General features: G+C 44.1%; 2 protein-coding genes across 2 annotated transcripts in view; one reads left to right on the top strand and one right to left on the bottom strand.

Moving 5' to 3' along the window:
• Nucleotides 1-401: 401 nt before the first annotated feature.
• LOC119445594 (uncharacterized) lies at nt 402-4,977 on the top strand. Its single transcript, XM_049664654.1, has 5 exons — nt 402-967; nt 2,166-2,295; nt 2,584-2,718; nt 3,007-3,379; nt 4,877-4,977. Exons 1-5 carry the CDS (start codon nt 540-542, stop codon nt 4,975-4,977), a joined length of 1,167 nt encoding a protein of 388 aa, XP_049520611.1. The 5' UTR covers nt 402-539.
• Nucleotides 4,978-19,547: 14,570 nt separating this feature from the next.
• Nucleotides 19,548-26,098, bottom strand: part of LOC125944297 (uncharacterized) — a 14,122-nt gene continuing 7,571 nt past the window's right edge. The window contains exon 4 of the mRNA XM_049664653.1: nt 19,548-19,617. Within this exon, the coding sequence (XP_049520610.1) occupies nt 19,548-19,617 (70 nt within the window). The remainder of the gene's footprint in view (nt 19,618-26,098) is intronic.

Below are 26,098 nucleotides of genomic sequence, written 5' to 3'. Positions count from 1 at the left end.
TGCCCTTAAAAGCCCCTTTGTCCAAGCTGCGGTCCCACCATTATCCAATCGGAGCGTCGAGAGTCACCGAAGGTCCGTCTTGAGGGCGAGGGTGCGCATAATCCCCTCGGCGCCAACCTTTTCCGACCACATTCGGAGAAGTGCCCTCAGGCACACACTGCTCACTCCCCCACATAAAGGAGGGGACACTCGGAGACAGATGGCTTCGCACCTGACTTGAACTGACGCGTCTGTTGTTCCTGGAATGGGCCAGCCATCGACGGATCTGTTTGGAGAATGGCCTTGGCGGCCAGCTGGTCTGTCGAGCGGCCGTGAGAACGCGTCATAGAAGCGGCCCTATTCCAAGAGTCTCCTCTTCCTATAGACCTTTTTCATGTTTGCAAACAAGCCGCGCGCGCGTCCTATTGGTGCTCCTCGGACGCTTCCGGTCGAGCAACTTCCGGATGCTTGGCTCTCGTCTCAAAAGCCTCCCCTGCGAGCGCGCCGCATGGCCGATATTTTCTTAATCGCTTGCACCTCTCAGCAGTGCGGCTGACGACATGTCGAGCGAATATTTTAGAGGACTGGACAACAGTGCACAGCAGCGCTACCAAGACAAGCTGTCCTTCGAAGGCCAGCAGCTGCCGGACCCGTTGGACGACGATGTCGTGCAATTTTCTTTTTCGGCAAGCCCGAGAAACTTTCCGCCTGTCACAGCAGCGGATATTTTCATGTATTTAGTGGAGGGCGTTTGCTTCTACACAAAAGAACAGTTTAAGAACCACAAACTGAGTGACGCTTACAATGCATTCCTGAGTGGGAAAGTTAAGCGTGTAATGTCGTTCAAGGCAGGCAAGCGCGGAGTCGGCGTCGTCATCTTAACAGCATCTGTGGAGGCCAGCCAGCTGCTTTCGAAGACATACCGACCGTGGTGCGTCGTCAAAGACGACGGCACTGTTGTAAGCGCTCACTGCACGTGCATAGCAGGGTAAGTACAGTTTACTGCCTACTCCAAGAGCACGATTTACATTACCACGACCTTACGTGCCGATTTGTCTTAGACCCAGCGTGGTAGCTTAGAGATTAAGGCGCTGCACTGCTAAGAACGAACACGCGGGTTCAATTCTGGACCCGGCGGCTGCATTTCGATGGGGGCAAAGTGAAAAAAAATTGACCCCCCTTCCACTACTGCGCAAGAGGGGTGCAAGCGAAGCGTGTGCTGACTCGTTTGTGCTACGAGCGCGTGCCGAGCACGAGCGCAAACCGAGGGGCGCCAACGAGCCAGCTGCGGAATATTTCCATTCCGTGAAGATGGTTAACCAGCGAAGCGAAAACGTGCGGCCCCGGTTATAGTAAAGTATTTCACAATTACGAGTTTACACACACGTTCGGCTGCGACGGAGAGAACGACGTCACTGACGGTTGTCGCTTGTGTTTGATGTCTCGAGTTTACTCGGCGGCGTGATTAGCAGCATTCGCGCGCCATTACCGCTTGCGATTCTTCGAAATTAAATGGCTTGAAAATTAAATCTGTCCGTCACGTAAGACAATGAATGGCTCATATTTCCCTTAAGCAATGGCTCATACGCCCGTAAACGCGGCCTCCCCATTACGGCGACAGAAAAGTGAAATTCCACGCTGGAATGATGAGCGGTAACGGAGCCAGCTGTGCAAAGCAGACGTTCTGGCACGTGAAACTCCATCAATTATTATTTGTCGTAGTTTGCTAAAAATGGGCTAACCCATTTTTTTGTCGCAGGAATTACCCAACTTTAAATAATTTCTGGAGTTTTACGTGCCAAAACCACGATATGATTATGAGGCACGCCGTAGTGGGTGGACTCCGGAATAATTTGGACCACCTGGGGTTCTTCAACGTGCACCTAAACTTAAGCACACGGGTGTTTTTTGCATTTCGCCCCCCCATGAAAAGGTGGCCGCCGTGGCCGTGAATCGAACCCGCGTCCTCAAGCTTAGCGCCGCGACGCCTTACCTGCTAAGCTACCAAGGCGGGATAAACGTAATGCCAGTTAACGCGAGACAAGCTATGGTAATGCATACTTTATGTATAGTGGGCTGGATGTTCAGTACCGTGCACATTTATCGTGCAAGTCACACTGCGGTTAATGCAGTGGTTTACCAGAGAGTTGTCGCTAACACCTAAACTGTGCGTACCCTTGTTTCAGACTTGGAGAATGCTGCACACACGTGGCTGCCCTATTATTCAACATAGAAGCAGCCATAAAATATGGGCTGAATGACCCGTCTCCAACTGAGACAGCGTGCAGGTGGTCTGAGGTATCCAGGAAATCTATGGTGAGCTTTTAATAAATTTATGGATGTTTGGTTTCCCCTATTGGTTTCCTTTGTAGCTTCTTGATATGAATGGTGGATAAAATTGTGAAGAATACGATAGTAAGATGGGATGAATATTTACAAGCGTATTTCAGTAGACAGACAAGATGGCTGAAGGGCCACACGCACAAGCATTTCACACACACTCGTCGTCTTCACCACTTTGTAGAGCACCGCACTAATCAATGTTCATACCCCTCCATAACAATATTTCTCCTTCATAAAATTGCAACAAATCTGCATTTTCAGGTGGCACCAGTCAGCGAGATAAATTTTTTCAAGGCAAAGCCTGGACAACAAGTTCCTGAACCTGCCCCAAGGCAACAAGGGTCTATTCCAACATGGAGCTCTGATAAAATACACAGCTTCTTGCAGCACGTCAAGGTAAACTACGCGACTTACATTACTTCTAGTGAAAGTTCACACACTATTCAAGCTGTCATAAACTACATATTCAGCATCAGCATACTTTGGTACACCAAAACCTAATCGAAAGATCACATGCTGCATACTCACTCCATTTCCAACACCTTATCTGATGAAATCATTTATTACTTTCATACAATCATGCAGTGTTATTGGATGTAGTGGCTATGCGTTTTCTATGATACACATATGACACACTGTGGTCTGGCTACATCAGTGAATGTTTGTTATTGGTCTCTTTCGCAGACATTTGCCCCCAGCACACTTGTGTTGAGTTGCATAACAGACAGTGAAAGTACGGATTCTTCTCCTGAGACTGCTGCAGAAGAAAGGAAGACCAACCACCAGCACTACTCATCGCGATCAGCAATAGATGACATTTACAGCAATATTGACTTGAATACTGCAAAAAATGTTCAGCTCAGTAACGAATGCTGTGAAGAAATTGAGCAGTCGACCCGTGGGCAATCACGGACACTTAGATGGACCCACGAACGCAAAGGTAGAATAACGGCCTCAGTTTTACATCGTGTGCTAGTTTGTCGAAGTGGGGTCAATGGCATTGTGGCTGAAATCATGGGCTATGTAAAGGCACCCAGGGTCTCAAACATCTGTTGGGGTGTGTCAATGGAGCCGAAGGCTAAAGAGGCATTCATCTCACAGGAGTCAAAAAAGCACAAAGGGTTTCAGTTAACTGAATGTGGTCTATTTGTGAATGAAAGACTTCCCTTTCTTGCTGCCTCTCCCGATGGAATTGCCTCCTGTGAATGTTGTGGGAAATCTGTGGTAGAGATTAAGTGCCCTGCATCTCTAAAAGGTACTCCACTCAATAACGCTTCAAAGCATCTGCAATATTTAAATAATAATTTGCAGTTAAAGCATGATCACGCATATTATACACAAGTACAAGCCCAAATGGCCGCCACGAAGCTTCGCCGAGCCTACTTTTAGTGTTTACAGGGCTGTCCCTTACAATTGAGCTTATCAGCTTTAACGAATCATTTTGGTCAAATGCAGAACTTAAAGCAGCAAGCTTTTTTTTTTACCCATATCTTTCCTGAACTGCAGACTAAACAAATTCTGAAGCAAATAGAGTGTGCCAAGGAAACATGTTACTGTCATGGTAACAAGTCTGGCCGCACTGTTCAATGTTCACTGTGTACAGCAAACTTTCATTTGAAATGTGTTAAGCTTAAACGTACACCAAAATCGTGGATGTGTAATAAATGTCAAGTGGAACTAGGGCCAGCTGATGTAAGCGCACCAAGTCAAGAATAGTAAAAAGAAAGCTAAAAGAGAGCAGTGGTCTTTTTTCCATTAAAGTAAACCATTGGAATCCCTACAACACTCTCCAGGCATTGCACTTGGTGATGCAATAATGAAAATGTTATGACCATTTTTCTACTGCAGCGACGCCGTACAAAATTGCATGCAATATGTAACCCAGTAGTAAAAGCAATAAATATTGAATTTATATGCTTTGAACACCACTGACTGCTTCACTTTTTATTTGACAATCAAGACACAGCTTATCTTTCAGTTACATACAGCGAGGTCTTCATGGTTCGTGTTGATGATAGGTGTTTGGAGATTCACCAGGCCACTACACACAATTGCCAACTTGTCAATGGTGGGATAGCCTACATCCCCAGATCTTTTATAAAGTTCACAGGGAGGATCATGTGAAACAGCCTAAATGATTTCAGCCTCTGAATTGATCGCTCGACATGTATGCGGACACTGGAAATTTTTCTTGATGTGGTGACCTCAGCCCCAGGAAGTTGTGCTCGCTTCTTCGTCAATGAAGGCATCAGCAGGCTTGCACCTCGAGCACCAAACATTTCCTCACATCTGAATCCTCTGTCTACAAGGAACACGTCCCCTTCTACCAATTCAAGCAGTCCGCTGCGTTGCGTCAGCTCTTTGTCAGAGACCCTCCCGCCCCATGCTTTAGAAACGAACGTGATTGATCCTGATGGGGCAATCACCACAAGAAGCTTGACTGTGTTGTGATGTTTGTAGTTGGAATATGTCTGGCTCCTTGCTGTCATTGAAGTGGGTCTTTCGATAAATATTTCTGTGCAATCAATTATGCCCCTGACATTCTCGAATGCAGCATCTTTGAATGCTTCAGGGCACCTAGATTGCAGTGTTCTACGAGATGGCCAAATCAAGAGCTTCTTGAAGTTCTCAGCTAAGACATCTAGCCATGAATGAAAAATGCGGCTTACGGAAGTTACAGAAATGCCAAACCGAAATGCTAGATCTTCCGTCAGAAGTCCCAGACGCAGTCTCATAAGCACTAAAATGAGCTGCTGCTCTGGATCCAGGGTTGTTCGAGTTGTTGGGCTCCAGACAGACAGAACCATTTGAAGCAATGCAGCAAACATTTCTGCAGACACGACACCTGTGTGGAACTTAACAGCTTTCTGAGACTTCATAACAATGTCCCTAGTTATCTTCCGAATCGGAACTGGCTGATTTTTCATCTCGAGCTCCGCATTTTTTTTCTTTGCTGATGCCAGCTGTTCTTCTAAACAAGCAACCTTATCTTTTAGTGCTGCATTCTCTAAAGTAAGAGCAGATATATCAACCATAGTAAGTGTTGTCTCTGTTTCAGCTTCACAAGAATCTTTAGTGTAATCCTCGAGGCCAACATTATTGTCAGTTACTGACGATGTTGCAAGGTCACTTGCAGTAGGTACACATATTTGCACCTGTGCACTTTTGCTCCCCACTGCAGGTCCGCTAGCTTGCACACTGCGCCTCCTTTGGCCACGCTGGTACCGCTGAAGTTTCTGGTTCGTGTTGCCTTGATCACGGTACGGAAATATTGTAGGGACATAGTCCGGATGGGTAGGGTCTGACGACGGCCGGCCTGGAAAATAAAATTGTCAGCTATTAGAAAACATTCAGGGTCAAGCACAATAATGAAAGTTTAGCTAGGAAAAGATAAAGTCAACAGAGCTACTCTGCCAGAATTTGTTTTGTAACTGACCATGCTTGCTTGTATTGAACGCCGCAAAGAAGACGGGAAGAAGTGAAAAACGGAAGGTACAGAGCGCCGAGCACATTTTACGTGACTGCAACCTTCGCAGCTGACTCGATTTTTCAAGCATGTAACACGGGTGTCACGCGGCGCACTTTCGATGACGATCAAATTTCAAAGTTCAGATTGGTTTCATTGCGCAATTTGCGGAAAGGTGTCGATCGCAGTCAAGAATTTTGATCCGGATCGGACTCGAGCGACAGTGGCCGTGTGACACCAGTGCAAAATGCAAATGACCAACTAAGACATTCGAAACGTAAAATAATCAGCCAAGACTCCTTCTAGCTCCATTTAATTTACTACAAAATGGTCCTTCTACATTAGGCACCCCCGTCGCGCAAGCTTGTACGCGCGCAGTGCTTGTCACTGCGCGATATAAAATACGATCAAAGCGCACGGATCAGCTTTTCGCTGCGGCAAGCTGCGCTACAAAATGGCAATGGGCATTTTCAATACTCAGCACTGCATTATTAGTTGACAAGCAATAATCTCGCATCGCTTGAAATCTTAGTAGATATCGCTCGCGATAAGCCGGTGTACGAAGCTCACGTAAACGTGCCCAGCCTTGCGCGCGGCATTCGCAGCACCGACGTTCTCGTGAACGATCCTCGCAAAGCGTACAAGAAAGCGAGATTGCATAGTTGCTTTCAAAATGCGCGGTAAGTGAAAAACAAAATACTCACCTTGGATGAAATGAGCAGAACAAATCTGAGAGCTCTTTGTAGGCACCCATTTATCCCTTCGCACTGCTGCGATCCAGGCGTCCCGTCTGTCGCTTTCTCTGGGAAACCTGAATGTTCGCACTTGCGAAAGGAGGTTGGTGCCAGACCGCAGGCTGCATCCAGGGACAACACAGCAAGGCCCTCGATGTGTTTGTCCAAGAGCGGATGATAATTGTGGCGAAAACATTTCGCGAGCAGCAGCAAACGTGAACCGCCGCAAGAAAAACACGCAACAGACAAGGACGCCGGAAGTTTCTTGGGAGCACATCCGGTTTGCGGCACGCTGGCGCGCCCTGGCGGCAAGCCTTCGTGAAAAAGGTCTATACGCGCCTGCACGGCAGTTTACAGCGAACGAGTCTACGAATAACGTCACTTACAGAGCATTCATTGTAAGAAGTGCTATATAGGGCACTATTCGTTCTGGCAAGTATGGAAACATTGCAAAAAAGAGTGTATTTTAGGCCTTGGTGCTGAAAACATGAGTGTTTTATGAGACGGTACTAAGCAGGACGGTAAGCGAAAGAAATTACAAGGCAGACTTTCGGCTTTCTACCGAAAGTAAGAGCAAAAGATAATCAAAGAAAATTGAAAGATTTTTTAGAGGTAATCACAAAACAAAAAAAAAGGTGGGTATTACTTTGAGGAGATTTCTGGGCTATCTTCCCTGTACCGAAAAATTTTAATTCTGTTTTCTTTAGAACCATGTTTCTGTGAAAGAAGGAACATTCTTTCAACCGCTGAACCTTCCGCATCAGTTTTTCTGTAGGTCGTTGCCAAGCTTCTTTCGTACTTCCGCCACCCTAAATATGTATTGTTGAAAATTTCGTGTTTATTATTACATTTGTATTCAAAAAATGTCAGCGTTTCATCCGGCAGTACAGACAAGTTTTTTTTAGAAAGTAGGATCACAGATAAAATATATTGCGTTATTTCGGAAGGCTCGAAACAAGCCAAACAAATTTTAAATGGGTATGAATAAAATGTTTCATATAAATATTTTAACATCTTGAAGTTCTATATTCCATATCATAAACAGAGTTCATTATTAGTGACTAGTATTCAGCGTGTCACTGCAATGGAGTTAGTCAATAGGTTTATGAAAAATCTCCATAAAGCAAAGTGTGACGATGCATTGTCCCGTCAAATATACGGCTATACCGACATTTTCAGCTTGTTTTCACGAAAAAAGTGACTCCATCATTCTATCAAATCCATCATGATATTCGACTTCTCATCCCCCGTTAGATAGAGGACATACATACATAAAAGCGCCCTATTTAGTTACTAACAGTGTCGTATAAAAGATGAAATATATAGGCAAAATGAGCCGATCGAAAGAGTATATATTGTTTTCGTTTTTACCTACACTTTAACACTTTATCAGCAGTAAGCGGTCCTTACCACGCTGACACCGTCATCTGTTCGAACCATAAGTGAAGCCATCAGTTCCGCGTCATGATACAAATCTTTCTCGTAAATGTCTTTCCGCATCTGCAAAGAATAAAGGTTGTGATGCAGAAACTGTGAAGAGCAGAGCCTGAACTTTACAAACATTTGCTAGGACTAGGAAAGAGTATATGCACTTACAGGGAGATGTATTCGTTCACCATTTTCTTCAGATATGACATGAAATCGTCAGAGAATACTTCGCTCTTTTTCAGATTGAGAGTCATATGCTCGTTTATTCTCAAAACCTTATCTTCGCCGATCCTCGTGCGCTAAACAGGTTGGATAGACAATACCATAGTCTGTTTCAAAGAAATGGAAACAAATTTTTGAGTAAACAGGGATAGCTGAAACACTAACACCAGTATGAGACATTTTGCTTATCAAGTTCAAGCACGTTTTGTACAATAAAGTCACCAAACGTGGTGCTCCTAAAGTGGTTTTGATTCATTGCAGGTTTCTTATTAAGGACAACAACGGAGGGCTGTGACTGACATTTCGAGACCCCTTAAAAAATCTTCATAACCAAAATGAAGACGACGCGTTGGCCGTCAAATATTTGGCTATACTCACGTTCTTTTACACACTAAAATATCTGACATTTACAGCGCTTAGGTGTGTGGTGTCAAAAATGAGGTGCTGCCAGCTCTGAAGTGATCGCGCAACTGGTATGTTCTGCCGAATACTTGCGGGGCATCAGGCAGGCAACTCGCTTGTTGTGCTAACTTTCAGTAGCGTTACAAACACCCACACACACACACAGGGCACACCCACACACACACACCACACACACGACACAACACACACACACATATATATATATATATATATATATATATATATATATACAGGGTGTTTCAGCGAACACTTGCAAAATTTATTTAAGCTTGCCTGGGCGATAGCCCAATTCTAGTTAATGATGGTGGTCTACTCGAAGAGGCGTACATTACTTGCACAAAAATTGCACTGCATAATCAATAATTAACAAAAATTCACAAATAATTTTTAACTAATTACCTGATGGTCCGTATTGCAATTTACAAATTGTAGCCGCGGAGTTCGCAAGGCGCAATTCACTTGGAATGAATTCCCAGGATGACACCAGTTTCGAGATAATAATTCCCGAACTTTGCGGAGAAATGCATTGGCGTTCCTGTTAATTTTGTGCTTCAATGTATAAAGCGAAGTTTTGTTAAGCAACTAACTGGAACGCCAATTCATTTCTCCTCAAAGTTCTGGAATTTATATTTAAAAACTGGTGTCATCCCGAGATTTCATTCCAAGTGGATCCGTCTTGCGAACTCCACGGCTACAATTTGTAAATTGCAATATGGGCCATCAGGTAATTAGTGAAAAGCTTAATTAGTGAATTTTTGTTATTTATTAGATCATGTATTGCAATTTCTCGTGCAAGTAATATCCGCCTTTTGGAGTAGACCAGTTCATGAGCTAAAATGGTTTAAGAATTGTTGAAAGTGTTCGCTGAAACACCCTGTATATATATATATATATATATATATATATATATATATATATATATATATATATACATATATATAGCAAATTACAGTGTTGTACACAAACAATAGAGACGGCGGTTTCAACTGAAGCCCAAGGATTGCAAACGATAACAATGTTTGTGGTTTCCCTGTAGGCGTCACAGAACGGAAGACTTTGAAAGACTTTGCTTAGTATTGCGCTGTTCACAGTGGTTAAAATGCGCAGGTTGGATGTGGCTATTGTCTGTTGGTAAAGCTGGTGCAGGACAACCCTATTGATAATTTTGTATGATAATTGTACTAGAAATGTAGGATATGTATGCATATCACACAGATTTGATGAGAAGTAAGCGCTTTTCTACGCATCATCATCATCAGCCTATTTTATGTCCACTGCAGGACGAAGAGCTTTCCCTCCGATCTCCAATTACCCCTGTCTTGCGCTAGCTGATTCCAACTTGCGCCTGCGAATTTCCTAACTTCATCACTCCACCTAGTTTTCTGCCGTCCTCGACTGCGCTTCCCTTCTCTTGGTATCCATTCTCAAAACCTAATGGTCCACCGGTTATCCATCCTACGCCTTACATGAGCTGCCCAGCTCCACATTTTCCGCCTAATGTCAACTAGAATATCTGGCATCCCCGTTTGTTCTGATCCACACCGCTCTCTTCCTGTCTCTTAACGTTAGGCCTAACATATTTCGTTACATCGCTCTTTGTACGATCTTTAACTTCTTCTCGAGCTGCTTTGTTAACCTCCAAGTTTCTTCCCCATATGTTAGCACCGGTAGAATGTAATGATTGTACACTTTTCTTTTCAACGACAGTGGTAATCTGCCAGTCAGAATTTGGAAATGCCTATTGTACGCATATTCAACAATATCGTTAAATATCGTCAATATCGTCAATCTTTCTAAATATCGTCAAATTTCCACAGTTCGTGGGATCCGCATATTTTTTGCCTTGCTTGAAATCAGCAATGTTGTTCCATTTGCATAACAGATAATGGAACCTTGAGGGTTTGAAATAACCGCTGTAGAAAAACCGACACAAACGCTAAACAAATATGGTAGCAATGCGCATTAGCAAGGTAAATGGCTCTATTGGCCTGTAATTCAGTTGTGCATTCACTTAAGGAAGGCTACTGTTTTCGGTACTTGAATTAACTGGCTGTTGCGTTGAAAGAGATTGCGTGCGTAGCGTAAGAATATAATTCACCATGAAAAATTTTGGGATGGTGTTAGTCAAAGGTTTTCAAGGCTGACGTAACTCTCTAGAATTAACCATGAATATGGAGAGTTGTAATGGTTGTACACTCACAATGCATGCTTGGCTGTAAGAAATGTCATACTTTATAGGAATGAACGTCCCCACAGTTAATGTATGTTTCTTTGCTTCTAGATTAAGCTGATTCATAGCAAAGTGAAAGAACAGTGATAGAAACACATGATAAGACATACAACGCACAAATATCGAATGTTTATTTATATCTGTGTTTTCGTATTTAAGCAGCAGGAAAAAGACGAAACAATATAACTGAAATGACAGTCTCACTTATAATGTGCTTTATTTTACTATTAGGTGCCACTTAGAAATACCACCTAACAACTAGCCGAACAGATTAGATTGTTGAAAGCTGATGATCACAAATTTTAAATGGCCATTTCTTTGCTGCAGTGCAGCTAATGCAACGAAGGCTGAATCATGAAAAAAGGTCAAATTCCCTGTTTTATAAACCCAGGGATCAATGGAAGTAGTTATTAAAACGAAATCACACGTACCTCTGATAGCCAATGATAAACCAAAATTACAAAGTAAGGACAGCAGGAGTATTGATACCGTCATAACGCTGTGCGACGAGCGTACACTTGCATGCGAAGACTTGCGGAGTGATATATTTCGCTTCAAAAAAGGTGCTCTAATAAAGTGGAGGGAAACCTTACATTTTGATGTTATTTTACTTCAAATGATGAGATCTTTCGTACTCCGCATATGTCATTTATTTTGGTGACATGTATAAGATAGTGATGGCTAGTAAAGGTAGCGTTATATGTGCTCCTGTTAAAGAGCAGGGTGACCGATACGAAAGACCACGGTTTCTAAGGGCAAATGCACCGAAACTGTACGTTTGTTCAACACGTGAACACCGGGGAAACCTGTGCATAGCATAACACAAAATATTGGCGCTCTGTTCAGGTTGGTACATGGCATGGTTTGCGTGTTGAAGCTAGATACATCGAAAACTCTCACATGAATTTTTTTATTTAGATTTACTATTTTCCTAATTTAGGCAACTAGCGCGATTAAGCTTCCCATGTTTAGCGCTGTCTTCATTTCGATGTGTGGCTCTTACTACCGATATTAGGGAGAGCGTTCGATTGCGTAGAATGTGGCTGGTGTATTTTAGCTTTCCAACAGAATATCCGTATGTCTTTTTATTTTTGTCCATTACCCAATCTTTTCAGCTAGTATGCCATGAGTAACAAAATGCCTCAATACGCTAATCTTATTTATTCACAGTACCTTACAGGCTCCTCATCGGAGCATAGTGTAAGGGGGGCGTTACATGGTTAATAATAACTTAACATATATGGTGACAATTACAGAAAAAATTATGTAGATATGTGCGGTAAATAGCAAAGTGACCGTGGAATTACAAGGCGTCATAACACGTATCAAAAATAAAAATAGGAACATGAGTTAAAGTGTGTAATAAAAGTGCTTATTAGAATCACATTGCTCCTTCTCAATTGAGAATACAGATCGATTAAAACAACTTACACAATGCTTAACATAAAATTAATTTCGACAAGGAAAAAGAAAAACAGGCGAGAACATGTCCGAAACAAGTAAATATGGTATTCGACAAGTATTTAACAGTTACAACACAGGCATGAAATGTTCATGCAGACGGCTATGGAATGCTCGGCTATCTGTAATGGAGGCGATATCGCCAGGAAGATCATTCTAAAGTGAAATGGCACGCGGAAACGCTGATGAACTTAAACGCTTGCGTTTTATCAAAGATGCGCTTGATGCTAACGTGATTATGGAGCCGTCGAGACAGGCGCATTGGAGTTTCCAAGGGTAAGACAGGTGGCCTGGTGTGGTTAATGTATCCATGAAGCAACCATAATAAAAGGGAAGCAGAACGACGAATTTGAAGAGGGTGCAGTGAATTCTCAAGTTTAATTTTTGTTATGCTAGACTTGCGGTCATAATTTCCAGATATGACCCGGGCAGCCCGGTTTGTACGCGTTCTAAGTTAGAGAATAAGTAATCTTGGTGGGGCACCAAGGGCGGTATTCTGTAAGAGTCTACCTAGTGGACTGTCCATTTCGGCGACCGTTGATTCGCTGCTGCTTGACGTGCAGGAAGGTGCCAGCCAGTCTCCTTCCTGCACGTCCAGTAGCAGCGAATCAACGGTCGCCGAAATGGACAGTCCACTAGGTAGACTCTTACAGAATACCGCCCCAGATCTATGACGCGAATTCCAACTGTGGGCGAATGAACGTTAGGTACGCCAACTTGCGAATGTCAGGTGGCGTTTTACGCAGGTTGCCTCGAGTGTAGCCAAGTTTTTTTTACGCTTTAGCGCAGATAGCACTAATGTGAGGGGGCCATGAACGGTTTTGTGTCAGGTGTATTCCTAGATACTTGTATGACTGAACACGATTTATGGCAGAGTTGTTATTATAGTAGGAAAAATCTGAGTTGGATTTTTTGCGACTGAACGTAACTAATCTGCATTTGCCCGAGTTTAGAACAATTTGCCATTTACTACACCACGTACTTATTAGGTTAATGTCATTTTGCAGAATAACGTGATCTTCCGGAGAACTTATTTTTCTGTAAACGATACAATCATCAGCCAATAGTCTTATACTTGAAGAAATGTTATTGGGCAGATCATTTCTGTAAATTAGGAAAAGTAGGGGGCCCAGGATGCTTCCCTGAGGGACTCCTGAAGTGACATCAGCCAGAGAAGAAGCACGGTTATTAATAACAGTAAATTGTTGACGAAATGATAAAAAATTTAAGGTCCAAGATAAACTAGCAGAGTCCAGTCCAAGGGAATTTAATTTTGAAAACAGCCTGCATTGAGCAACACGGTCAAAAGCTTTAAAAATCAAGGAAAATGCTGTCAGTTTGTAAGTTATTGTCCATGTTAAAGTGCAAGTCGGTTGTAAACTCAAGCAATTGCGTATCACAGGAAAGATTTTTTCTAAAGTCATGTTGATTAATGAAAAGGAAATCATTAGACTCCAGGTGGCTGTAGAAGTGCGATGCGATTATATGTTCCAGCAACTTACATGAAATTGTTACCATCAATGACAATGACTCACCAGAGGTACCAGTAGAATCGGGTGTACCTCAAGGCTCTGTATTGGTGCATTTACTCTTCCTCATTTATATTAACGACCTGCCTAATCAAATCACTAATTCTGTTTGTTTATTTGTCGACGATTGCGTAATTTACCGAAAAAATAACTAATGATTCTGATGTGGTTACATTACAATCAGACCTTGATAACGCTACAACCTGGTGCTCCGGCTGGCACATGAATCTTAACACCTCAAAATTCATGAGCATTCATGAATGTAAATTCATGAGAATCTCACGTAGCAAAGTATTTTTTCTAACTACCATCTTAACAGCATCCCACTCAAAGCAGTATCGTGTTATAAATACCTCGGAGTGCACATTACAAATAATCTCTCATTGAAACGACATATCCAACACATTACATCAAAAGCTAACCGCATGCTGGGCTATTTAAAACGATATTTTGCACTCACACCTTCTCCCCTGAAAAAACAGTTGTATGTCACCTACATTCGGCCCAACCTAGAGTATGCATCATCTATATGGGACCCTCATCAATTAACATTAATTAACAGCTTAGAAGCTGTGCAGAATCGGTCGGTTCGTTTTATTCTTAACAATTACCAGCGCACAGCAAGCGTAACTAGCATAAAACTTGCCCTAAACATATCTCTCCTGTTTAAACGCAGAAAAATCACTCGCCTTTGTCTGTTCCATAAAATATACCATTTAATTCCCACACTCAAGTCATGCTTTATAGAAACAGCCTGTTTAATTCTGCACGCTTGGACCATCGTCATAAGGTGAACATCCCATCCCACAAAACGTCTCCCTGGGGTAATTCATTTCTTCCAAAATCATGCCAGGAATGGAATCACCTACCGGATCCACTAGTCTATATAACTAACACCGATGATTTCCGGAAAGCACTTACTAACGTTATCTAGTATGACTTGATGTGAATGTATAGCGAATAAGTTCTGTTTTCTCCTGATCAATATTGTGTATAAGTTATTTCTATTTTCTTATCCGCCTAGTCTACAAACAGTATGCTTTGTATTATGCTTTATTTTCTATCATAATGTGCTTATTGTCTCACTGTAACTTTGACCTATATACCACGCATTTATATTTCATCTGTATTACCGAAGTTATCGGTTTTTATTTCTATAAATAACCTTTTGTTACCGTAATATGCTTATTGTGCCGCTCCTTCTTGCGTTATTTTTACATTGTACCATGAATTGTCATCTGATTAGTATTCTTGTTTTCCTCTCTCCTTTTTGTATAGTCATCTGTATCTTTAGCCCCTCCCCTCCGTGATGCTTCATTGTAAGCATTACGGAGGGGAGGGGCTATTATTAAGTATAAATAAATAAATGCACATGAAGGGCGGTAGTTATCTGGTACTTTTTTGCTTCCTGCTTCGAATACTGGAATCACCTTAGCCATCTTCCAGATTTAGGTGATTGACCGGTCGACAAGGATTGCCTAAATATGTAGCACAAAATTTCACTAGATAGGGGTAGGGTATTTTTTTAATATTTTAGCGTTCAGATTATCTATACCGGCTGAAGAAGATAGATTGAGGTTATTTATAAGACATGCAATGCCTTCAGCAGAGACCGTTATGGGTTCGATATATGGATGATCTAGTTACGGAGCCAAGAGCACGTTGAGACAATCCTCCTTCATGCATACTGATGAAAAAAAAATTGTTGAACTCAGATGAGCACTGCTCGTCCGTTAAAGGAATGTTCTTATCGTTGAGGAGACAAATTTGCTGCGGTGTACTGTCAGGCGACATGGTTTTCCAAAACTTTCTTAGGTTTGAGTGTAAAAGGGAGGGAAGGTTACACGAGTTGTACTTGTATTTAGCTGCACATTTAGTTGAAGAATATTCGTTCAGGCATGCCTTGTCTTTGTCCTAGGAAGACTGGCTGGGTGAACGCTTGGCAGCTGCATAAAACCGTTTCTTTTTGTTTCGTAATCTGCGCAGTGACGAGTTGAACCAAGGATTTTTGTTGTCATGTGAAATGGGAATAAGAGGCACATACTTGTCAAGTAAATCTAACATCTTATTCTTGAAAGCCAGCCAGTTTTCATCCACAGACTGCAACGTTAAAGATGGTATAAAATACTGATGGAAAAACGCTGCCAATTCCTGGTTCATGCTGTTATAGTCGGCTTTATTGTAGTTACGAATAAATTTATTAGCTATAGATCCCATGCTTGGTACTGGTTTGAGGATAGTGAGTTGAAGGAGACTGTGGTCACTAAAACCATCACAGTGCTCAATGGACCTGTTTCCAATTCAGCTATGCGCATGCGCGTACCCTCACCCCAGCTGCATTCCACGCCGCGCCGACATTATCGCAGGGCAGGTATGCGAAGTGAGTGCGTGAACCCTTGCATGATCCGCGGCCATTTCCTGAGCTTGAGGGGCTGAACAATAATTTTTCTCGTGTTCTGGGCGAGGATATTCGTTAAAGGAAACACTTAGCAGTTAGTGGGAAAGACTGCAAGCACTTTTGTCGATGAAAACGACTCCGTGAACTAACGCTCGAGCGATAGATGCAGCGTTTGCGACGAATCTCATGCCGGGCACTTGCTGTACTGTCGATTGCACAAACCGGCGGGGAATGGTGACTGGAGTGGAGCGCACGGTCAAATTCCAAAGAAAAAATCTTATGTTATCAGTCAGTTGTCACGCGATTTTTGCTATGTGAGGCAAAAATTAAGCCTGCGAACAGCATCACACTAGCGCTGTGATTATTGCACTTCTCGGCCTACGACTGACTCAGAAGTCACGGCGATGTTTTAATGTACGGGTATGTATACCGCACGGATATTACCATTGGCTTAAGAACGTGTTACCGCATGCAGGTGGAAATAGCTGTACGGTTACGTGGGGCCAAACAAAAAGAAGAATCTCGCCACACAGCCGATCAGAATGCATCGTGCGAGGCCAAAGCGACACTCGCGGTGTCGCATTATACAAAACCCGCGAGTCTTACTTTTTGCAGGCAAATGAAGCTTTACGCGCCTGACAAAACAACGTGTTGCGTCCACTTCCATTCTGCTTAACCCCCCGTACTGTGTTGAGTCTACTTAGTGCCCACTACCATGCCATATACGACACATATCTCGAGATAAAACAACACTTGCCCTGCAGTACACTCGCAGTACGTGTGCCAAAGTTTGCACGTTGTTTGTTCATCATGGTGAGCTGCTTGCATGTCCGCTCTTGAGGGCAAGCACGTAGGTGCATGCGTATGTTGACCGCCTCCTCCAAGTCGAGCCACTCCAAACGACGGTCGAGTTTATCCTGAAGAAAGTCCTGCCATGGCGTGTTTGACACTCACACATGCCTTCGCCACTTGAATCAAAGTACTGACCAAGCTGCTGAAGAATAAAGGCCGGCGCATCTCTCAAATCTTGGTTACAAGTGGCCTGCACGTCGCATTAGCATGTTGCCGTCGCGTCGGTAAATGTAAAATGTGTTATTATTACACATGAGCAAATACGCGCGCGCTAGAGCAGGACGGTGAGAAGCTACTTCAACAACACAAGCGACAAAAAAATGTCACAGTTTCGCCCTAAGGGCGAAGCAATGAATGCGATAGCAACACAGCAATGTCATACGAAGTAAGGTGAGCGGCCTTGGTAGCAATATGAATTGTAGTAAAGATGAGCTGATTAAGTAAGCAGGTGTGCTGCGGCGTAAGTAGACCGACATGAAGAGAGACTCGATGACCACTAGAAGGCGCGTGTGAAACGGTGGTGTTGCTGAGAAGCGCTTACCGTGGGCAGCGCGTGCGAAGGTACACACCTGTAGTGCTGCACTGCCGATCTGGGCAGCATTGCATGTGTAGCGTGCGTTGGAAAATGTGGCCTGACTATTACTAACTGAATGAACAAGCGTGGTGTGAGCGCGCACAAACGAACATGAATAGATCACACTGAATGACTGCAGCCAACGACTGTCAAAACGCTGGCAGCGAGCGCATACGCCGCGCAGCGGGCGAAGGTACGTGCGGTCTATCGCTTCAACGGAAACTGAGCGGCGAATGCACGGCACATAAAGGTCGGAGCCGTGTGCAGATAAGAGACGGTGCGGTCGACCGAACGACGAGCGCGGTTGTTGGCAGCGTAGAAGTGCGCCCCCCCCCCCCCCCCCCCCCCGCTCCCTCCGGCGCTGGCTTCCCGCTTCCTTGCTTCCGCGTGGGAGAGATAAGAGACTGTGCGGACGAGCGACGAGCGCGGTTGTTGGCAGAGAAGTGCCCCCGCCTGCTCCCTCCGGCGCTGGCTTTCCGCTTCCTTGCTTGCGCGTGGGCGATTAAGTAGCCCATATTATTTCTAGATTAGAATTTGTGTCAATGCTTATAGATGGGACTTATTTATTGGCTAGCAGTACCCCTCCGCCCCTTTTCTGTGTACGATCACGTCGATAAATGGTGTAAGCTCTATGAAACAGTATTTCATTGTTTCTGATATTGGGGTGCAACCAAGTCTCTGTCAACGTTAGGACGTCTGATTGGCTGTCATCAAGAAATGAAGGACCTGATCACACTTAGGCAGAATACTTATGTTAGTGAATGATAGTGATAGTGAAAGAACGATGGCAGGTTTGGAAGGTTGTTGGCAAACGCGCGTGTTCCCCCTTCGGCCTAGGTATCGTGTAGATAAAACAGCAGAGTTATTTGATGAGTCAAAAACTAATGTCGCTTTATCGATTTGGAGCTTATCGACCGATAACTTAAAAGGTTTAGCTTCTGCCCTGGCGAATTCTAGTAACTTTTTTTGTGGCCTGTCTTGTCGAAAGCGAAAAGTCTTCTTTTATTGAAAGTATAGAGCCCTTTAGTTTTCGGGCAGAGCCCAGAATGCTTTGCTTGTCTTTGAAGGAAGTCGTCTTTGCTATAATAGGCTGACACTTATTTGGACCAAAACGACCATATCTATGTACCCTATCGAATTGCGGACTAGTCAGCGCAAGGTCAAGCTTTTGGGAACAGAAATTTTGAACTTTCAATTCAGATGCCGTCCAGTCTTCCTTCTCGTCATCTTCAATACCAAAGAAAAGGATATTGGAACGTCGCATTCTGTTTTCGTTATCTTCGCACCGTGACGTTATGTTTTTAACTGATTGGTGATGTCACAAACATTAGAGGCAGTGGACGCCATTTCAGTAGATGCGAGCGGAGCGCAAGTCGCCTCCAGTGTCCTAACCCTTTCACTCAAGCGCTTGATTTCCCACTCAGTGGCTTCTTGTTTTTCTTTTACGCCCTGAAGTTCACGCAGTATAGCGCCCTGTCCTTCTTCTATCCTGCACACTGTCTCCATAACGGAAGCAAGTGAACGCGACAGATCACCAGTACCGGGACCTGGATTCATTTCAACATCCCCGGCAATGCAAAGCAACAGGTCAAACAAACTGCGATGCAGCAGAGACGGAATCAACAGTACTCTCTTAGTAGCGTCAAAAATATAGGGTGGGCACGACACCGCAATTAAACAATGGTCAGCGGACTTGAGGCGTAAGGCACCATTAAAATAACTAACCTGTGTAAGCTGAACCGGTAAGCGCACCATTTTGGCAGTGGTGTCGTGGCCAACTGCGGTAGTTTGATGCAGCCGTTATCTCGCCGCTATCTTGGATGGTAGCCGTCGACGATCCTCGTTGCTAGACTGGCTGGCTGGAATCGGTAGCGCGAGGCGAATTGAAACTTGTCGAAACCGGCAGCGTCAGCCCGTACAGCGGAGTGCAGGGATGCCATTCAGAAGGCCAGGATCCAGAACCGAGAAGGAGCGTAACCTGTGTAAGCAGAACCGTTAAGTGCACAATTTTGGCAGCGGTGTCGTGCCCCTTGTACTTGTGACAGACAGTACTTGTGAAACAAGAGGTGCGCAGGAACATCCGCTCTGAAAATTCCTTGCAGATAATCGACCACCCTGTGTGTCGTTAATAAACCCTCCGAACAACATCCTGTAAACATACGTTTTATTTTTGTCAGAGTCGTGCTTGCTTCTCTGTACTGTCATATTTAGTTATTTGGAATCGTAAAATGAAACTAGCTAATGAAACGCACTATCGAGAACAAAACACACCTCTGTGAGCCCATGCCAAACTTCATGATTGCCAACCAAAGCGCTAGCATAGCAACCCCTGCCACGAGCATCTTCTGGTTATATTACTCGTCAGTGGACTCATTCGCTATGTACGGTGATTCGTCCCCTCACTTTCTCTGTTCACAATCTACCTCCATCCGAAAAGTACATACCAGCGGCGTCCTCGAACGGTAGCATTGTTAGGCCTGCACTGCCTTTGCCGACACAGGCGTTATCGTGTCGCGTCGCCTTGAAACAATAAATGTGACGCGCATGAGGAAAACACATTAACATACCATAAACAACTTTACCCACTTCTGCTGCGTCTCCTCTCGAAAATACTGGGCACTGGCGTAGAGCTTGTGCATTAAAATTTGAATAAAAACTGCATTTTCTACTGTTTATTTTCTTTGTTACTAAATATTCTTCTTGACGCTGAGTATTTTGCCACATTTCTTCATTTGTTAGGGAATATTTTCCGTGCGACGTGAGCGTAAATGAAGCCGTTGAGATACGCAACGCCTGATACGTAACGTTGCATGTATTTGCAGCACAGCGGAGAAACTGGTATAGCTAGTTCATTTAAAACAAAGTGTAGCTTCAGCACGTTAGCACACAGCTCAGTCAAAATCTCCTATTTAACCTAGAATACAGCATTACAGAGAGAGAGAGAAGGGAGGAAGGAAAAGCAGGGAAGTTATACCAGACTTTGTCCAGTATGCTACAATACACATGGGGAGGGAGATGGAGGAGTGAAAGAAAAGAAAAGAGAAGACGCGAGTCCTGATCCCACTTTCACATGCACTAAGAACAGTGCAGCATATCTAAAGTCGTGCACTCAAGTTTGTCAGCTTCGGCTAGTGTAGAAGAGCTCGAATGACTTTCTGGGCTGATGAGCTGTGAGGCCAGAATATCGAGACCTCTGCTTCGTTCAATGGCCTATCGTCCAGTCTATTTAAGGCACACTGGAGAGTCTGGCGTTGTTTGTCGAAGCGAGAACAGTGGCACAGAAGATGATAGATGGACTCTCCACACTTGCACTTCGCGCAGATGGGCGAGTCCGCCATTCCAATGCGATAGTTGAAGGAGTTAGTGAAGGCAACTTCTACCCACTGCCGACGCAGCAGTTGATAGCGTTCCAAATCCTGACCGCAGGTGTGCAGGAGCCATCCTAGGTTTATTCGCGATGTATTCAACCACTCGTGCCGTTTAACTGGCCAGCTCGCCACGACGAAATTAAGTGGAATCAATCGGCCCTTCCTAGCTATGATGGCTCAACGCTGTCCCAAGTTCGTTATTGCCGCAAATGGACGAATGATGCGCAATTAAGTGAAGTACAGGGACGCGATAACTTGAAACTATTCTCTTTCTATTTTGCCGTGTTCCCGAAATAAGCTCTTCGCTAATTATCAAAATTTGTCGGCCAGTGCCCACTTTTCCACTCCCTTACAGAAGCTAATTTAAGCTCGAAGGCTGCCGCTTCAAAACTATACGCAAACACTTAGTATGCAATATTACACCCTGAAAAATTAATAATTCTTTTGAAAAACTGGAGTCCACTGCGGTACCATTAGGAACTATAGGAACCCGCAGCCCGCCGACCACTCTGGCGCTGCGTGTTAAAAGCCACCGATAAGAACGGTATTTTTCAGAACGGAATTTCGATAACATTTTCTTCTGCTGGAGATATGTGGGATGAACTTGAGAACAAGTGGCTAATAAGGTAGACAGACGTTCGAGGGGAGTTTATCTTCGTTTTTTTTTTTTTTGCTATAAAATGAGTCGATTGAGACTGACTGGTCTTCCGTAAGTACGCAGTTGTGTGCACCGTGCGGCGGAGGTAAATATTCACATAGGATTTGTGCGGATTTGCAAGTCAGCGCAAATCTGAAATGTGTTCCATGAAAGGCGGGCATGAAGGATACATTTTCTCAGTGTTTCGGGTGTACCAACGTCATGCCATTGAACGCTGGCCTCACCAGACCCACAGCATTCAGAGGTGAGTATCCGTAACTTGCACTAGGCCTTCAACATTTTCCTAAATAGAGGCCGTCGTTTTTTTTTGTCCGAGTAACTTGCATATTCAGAACTAAATTCTTCCGGCATTTGATAGTGCGATGCCGACAACAGCTATATGCACTGATCGGTGCAATATCGCTGGGAACCTTCGGATATGAGCTGAAGATTATTTTTTCAGGGAATCAAGGAAAAATCGTGCAGCTATCGGAAGTTGGTGACTGAACGCAGCGTCACTCTGGAAGAGGATATTCCCAGCAGAATGTCATAGTGACGCTGCAATTGTAGCAGTTTGAAGGTCTCACCTTTACAAGCAGCTGCAGTTATTGTTGCGGGGCCCTACATGACAGCCAGCTTCACTTTTATTTTGTGCCGTAACAATGTTGCTGATGGTATCTCCGAAAATCAATTTTTAAGAAGTGATGGGTCGGGAAACGAATAATTATTTCTGTACTGTAACTATATTTTGGTATATCTGTAATGTATAGGCAAATACTGCAGAGGTACCAATGCAGACTCAGTCCAATCATTCATTCCTGCTTCTATCTGTCATTTGCGTTCATGATGCTGGGAGGTATCATGAACGACGCCACTGCTCACATAAATATTGCTACCAATGGCACATGATAAACGTAGAAGTAAAAAAGCAAAGCTCTCGTTGGGACAAAAAATACACAGCATTTTGCCCCGTTTACTTCACCTCTAAGGTCATTAATTACGAAAGAAACATGTTCTCTCACTACAGGCTGCCATCTTGTTTGCTTGCCTACTTGTTCCTCAATTATTTTAGTGTACATACTCCTCAAATATTGCAGTGCTGATTCCCCAATATTCAGTAAAGGGAAATGACTTAGAACCCAGCAAATTTAAATTGATTGGATGGGGGTTCAGCTGCATAATGTAATATTGAGAAAATGAAACCACAATATGACAAGATTAAATGACGCATATAACCACACAACGTATATGAAAATATTCTCATTAAAAAATCGGCAGCCCTCCCCTGTCGAGGGAATGGTGCTAAGCGAAGCTTGTGTGTTTCTTCGGTGTTTCTCGGAACGAATTGCGCTGACGAGTACCACGTTGTGCTCGAACCACAACCGATCACACGCACTGCAGCTGGTTCCGAAGTTCCGGTTGAGGAACTCGCATTGAAACCAGGCTGTCGCACCGGGGAAGTTGGCGCTAGCGTTTCCGAGGCGTGCCCCACCGTTTTCGGGTTCCTGGAGGGAAAGACGCCGCTGATGTTTTGCCAGGGCTTCGGAAGCCCTCACGCTAGAAGCAGCACGTCGACGGTGAGCGCTTTCCCGAGCCAGTTCGCTGTGCCGCTGCTCAAACGTAGCCTGCTCCTGGGCGAAACACACCACGCGTGTATTCTCATCCGGGCGCCAAAACTGATCTGAGGCGAGGGAAACCCAGCGGAGCGCGCATCAACCCTCTTTCTTTCCTTTCCATTTCCGCGACACACCAAACAATCCTGATTGGTCGCGCGCGTCACGTGATCTGGCGCCGGCGCAGCTTTCCCCGCACCTGCTCTTTATTCCTTCCTTCCTTCTTTCCTTTCTTTCTTGTTCCTGGCTTATACCCGCATATCACTGGCTCATACGCGCATATCCAATGCGCGTATGCGCCACATGTGAGTTTTTGCGGGACTACAACGGCACCGAAACTTGTGAACCAATACAAGCTTCGTTTGAAAAAAAAATATCTCAATAACGATGACTTTTGTTGAGGTGGAAATACCATTTGTTTTGCATGTCGTGGTAAGGGAGGTTGTGATGCCTTGTGCTGAATATTGTGATAAAATTTAACAAAAACTTGGCGCCAAATGGAAGTACCAGCGAACGGGCTTATAGCAGGGGGTGGACAGTGGGGCTAGTTTCGGTATTGGCAATAAAGCGTCGCCATGACATTGGTAGCCAAAGAAAAATTCAGTAACTTTTTACTATGCAGCTCTAACTTTTCAAATTACATAGCATTAAGGTCAAGTGATGCAATTATGTGTAAACATGAAATATGTTTTTGTGGCTATTTTCTTTTTTGGCATGCTATATAATTATTTAGTGGCTCCACTTATTGCACCAACGGGTGGTGCTTTCGCTCTTATCGTTTCGGTTGCCATTCCGCTCGTCTGCTCCTTCCGCTCTCCGCAACTTGGCACACGTGCACGCGTCCGCCTTCTACTGTGCGCTGCAACATTTTGTTTCTGTATCGGCCAGTATACTCCAGTGATGTATGAAAATCAGAAGAAAGGCCACAAGACGTTCCGCGCGGCCATGTCGTCGGCCAACACGGGAAGGGACAACAGGGCCCCTTTTTCCGATTCCGAGAGAATGAAAGGCGAGCACACTTTTAACATCGGAGCGGTTTAAACCGGAGGCTGGCCCATATAGCGTAGAGCAGAAACTGCACCTGGCGTTGATGTCACCGCGCGTTGCCTAGCAACCACTTGGCAAAGCTGCGCCTTGCTTCGCCGCCGCTCCGTACCGCCGCGCCGAGCTGCTATGACGCGTACCTGCTCTGTCTGGCCATGACGTCACTTCGCGTCGCCTAGCAACCACATGTGCCTCGCTTAGCCTAGACATGTCAACGCTTCAGCAGGCCGCGTCGTAAAGCGCGTCGTGCGGCCAAGCGTGAAGCTACCTACCAACAACAGCTCCTGATACAAGTGAGTGCTAGCTTACCCGCTGACGGAAATTGCGTTTCGTTATATCTCGGCGACAGCTGTTCGCTTTATGCAATAAAAACTGATAATTTATCTTTGCTGAAGATGCTTGAATGCTTGCTGCACAAACGAGGGAGCTAAGTTAGAGAGCATTGTAGTTGCCTGTTCTTGGTTGGACATTCCAAGTGGCCTAGAGCTTCACAAGGTACGGAAACCAATTCAAGGAGCCTTGCGATAGTACAAAAAGCGCTGCCAGCGCTGTTTTATTCGCGTTGTCTGGTGCGGAGCCAGGCGCATTTAACGTTGCGCAGCGAAATGCTGTGTGTCGACAAAATAAAGAAAAACGTCTGCTTGTCTGTTCTCCTTTGTCGAAAATTCATCTGTGATGTGCGATGTTCGCGACTGTGAACTTAGAACTAAGCGGAAGTTCAAATTCCTGTTAAGAACGAGTGAATTTACCTTCGTGTGAAGTCGCGCTGACGCGCAATGCGTACGAAGGTACTTACGTCGGCGCTTAGCGAGCCACGCGCTCCGGTGTTACCGCAAAGTATTGCTCCCCCTGCGCAAAACAAATTATTCTAGACTAGGAAATGCTTATAGACCGTTGACCAGTGGCTTGCCACTTTGGAAGATCGTCTTCCCGTTATGGACATTCTGCATGACTTGGAAGACACGGAGTATACAAACATATTGAACAAACTAATCAGTTAGTGCCTTATTGACATGCCAATAAGAAATTCAGGGATCAACCTAATTTAGCTGTAAGGAACTGATGAGTGCTTTCACACAGCTGTTGAGAAAGCGGCATTAGCAAACATTTTACTTCAATACACTAGCAGTTAAAATAAGAATTTGGATTGTAAAATTTTTGTGCTATATTTTAGCGTAAAGCCCACAACAAAATATAAGAGTTGACGTACATAAATTGAGACCACTGTTTTACGGAAAGAGTGCTGAAATTTGTTTCTGCAATTGAGTTGTGTGTAGGCATAAACTTATTACTTCCGTTTTTTCCAGACCACAGCTCCAGCATGGACCACTCCACCTCGTCTGTGTTTGGGTATGCGAAATGTGCGGTCTTCCGTCTTTCAACCGGTTTCATTGAATTATATTTTTTGCATGAGTAATCAGATAACTGTTGCGACAAACAATTTGCGTTCTGATGCAAAGTAAAAAAACCAGGCTATTGCTATTCAGAAATTGTAAGAAACCTTATTATATATATATATATATATATATATATATATATATATATATATGCCTATAGACTGTGCTTTAGTACTTCTTTTTTTTCTAGGGTTTTACGTGCCATAACCAGTTCTGATTATGAGGCACTGAGGGCTCCGGATTCATTTTGACCACCTGGGGTTCTTTAACGTGCACTACAAAACAAGCAAGCCACACGGGCGTTTTTGCATTTCGCCTCCATCGAAATGCGGCCGCCGCGGCCGGGATTCGATCCCGCGATCTTTTGCAAAATAAATCACATTTCCTCCTGTTATTGTCC

The sequence above is a fragment of the Dermacentor silvarum genome, chromosome 3, assembly GCF_013339745.2.
Source record: "Dermacentor silvarum isolate Dsil-2018 chromosome 3, BIME_Dsil_1.4, whole genome shotgun sequence".
Lineage (NCBI taxonomy): Eukaryota > Metazoa > Arthropoda > Arachnida > Ixodida > Ixodidae > Dermacentor > Dermacentor silvarum.
This window is presented reverse-complemented; position numbering and strand designations above follow the sequence as displayed.

Excerpts from the sequence above, each read along its gene's own strand:
- LOC119445594 (XM_049664654.1), top strand. The coding sequence starts at position 540 with ATGTCGAGCGAATATTTTAGAGGACTGGACAACAGTGCACAGCAGCGC. Across the intron at positions 2,296-2,583 it reads AGGTATCCAGGAAATCTATG|GTGGCACCAGTCAGCGAGAT; the intron begins GTGAGCTTTTAA and ends CTGCATTTTCAG. Across the intron at positions 2,719-3,006 it reads GCTTCTTGCAGCACGTCAAG|ACATTTGCCCCCAGCACACT; the intron begins GTAAACTACGCG and ends TCTCTTTCGCAG.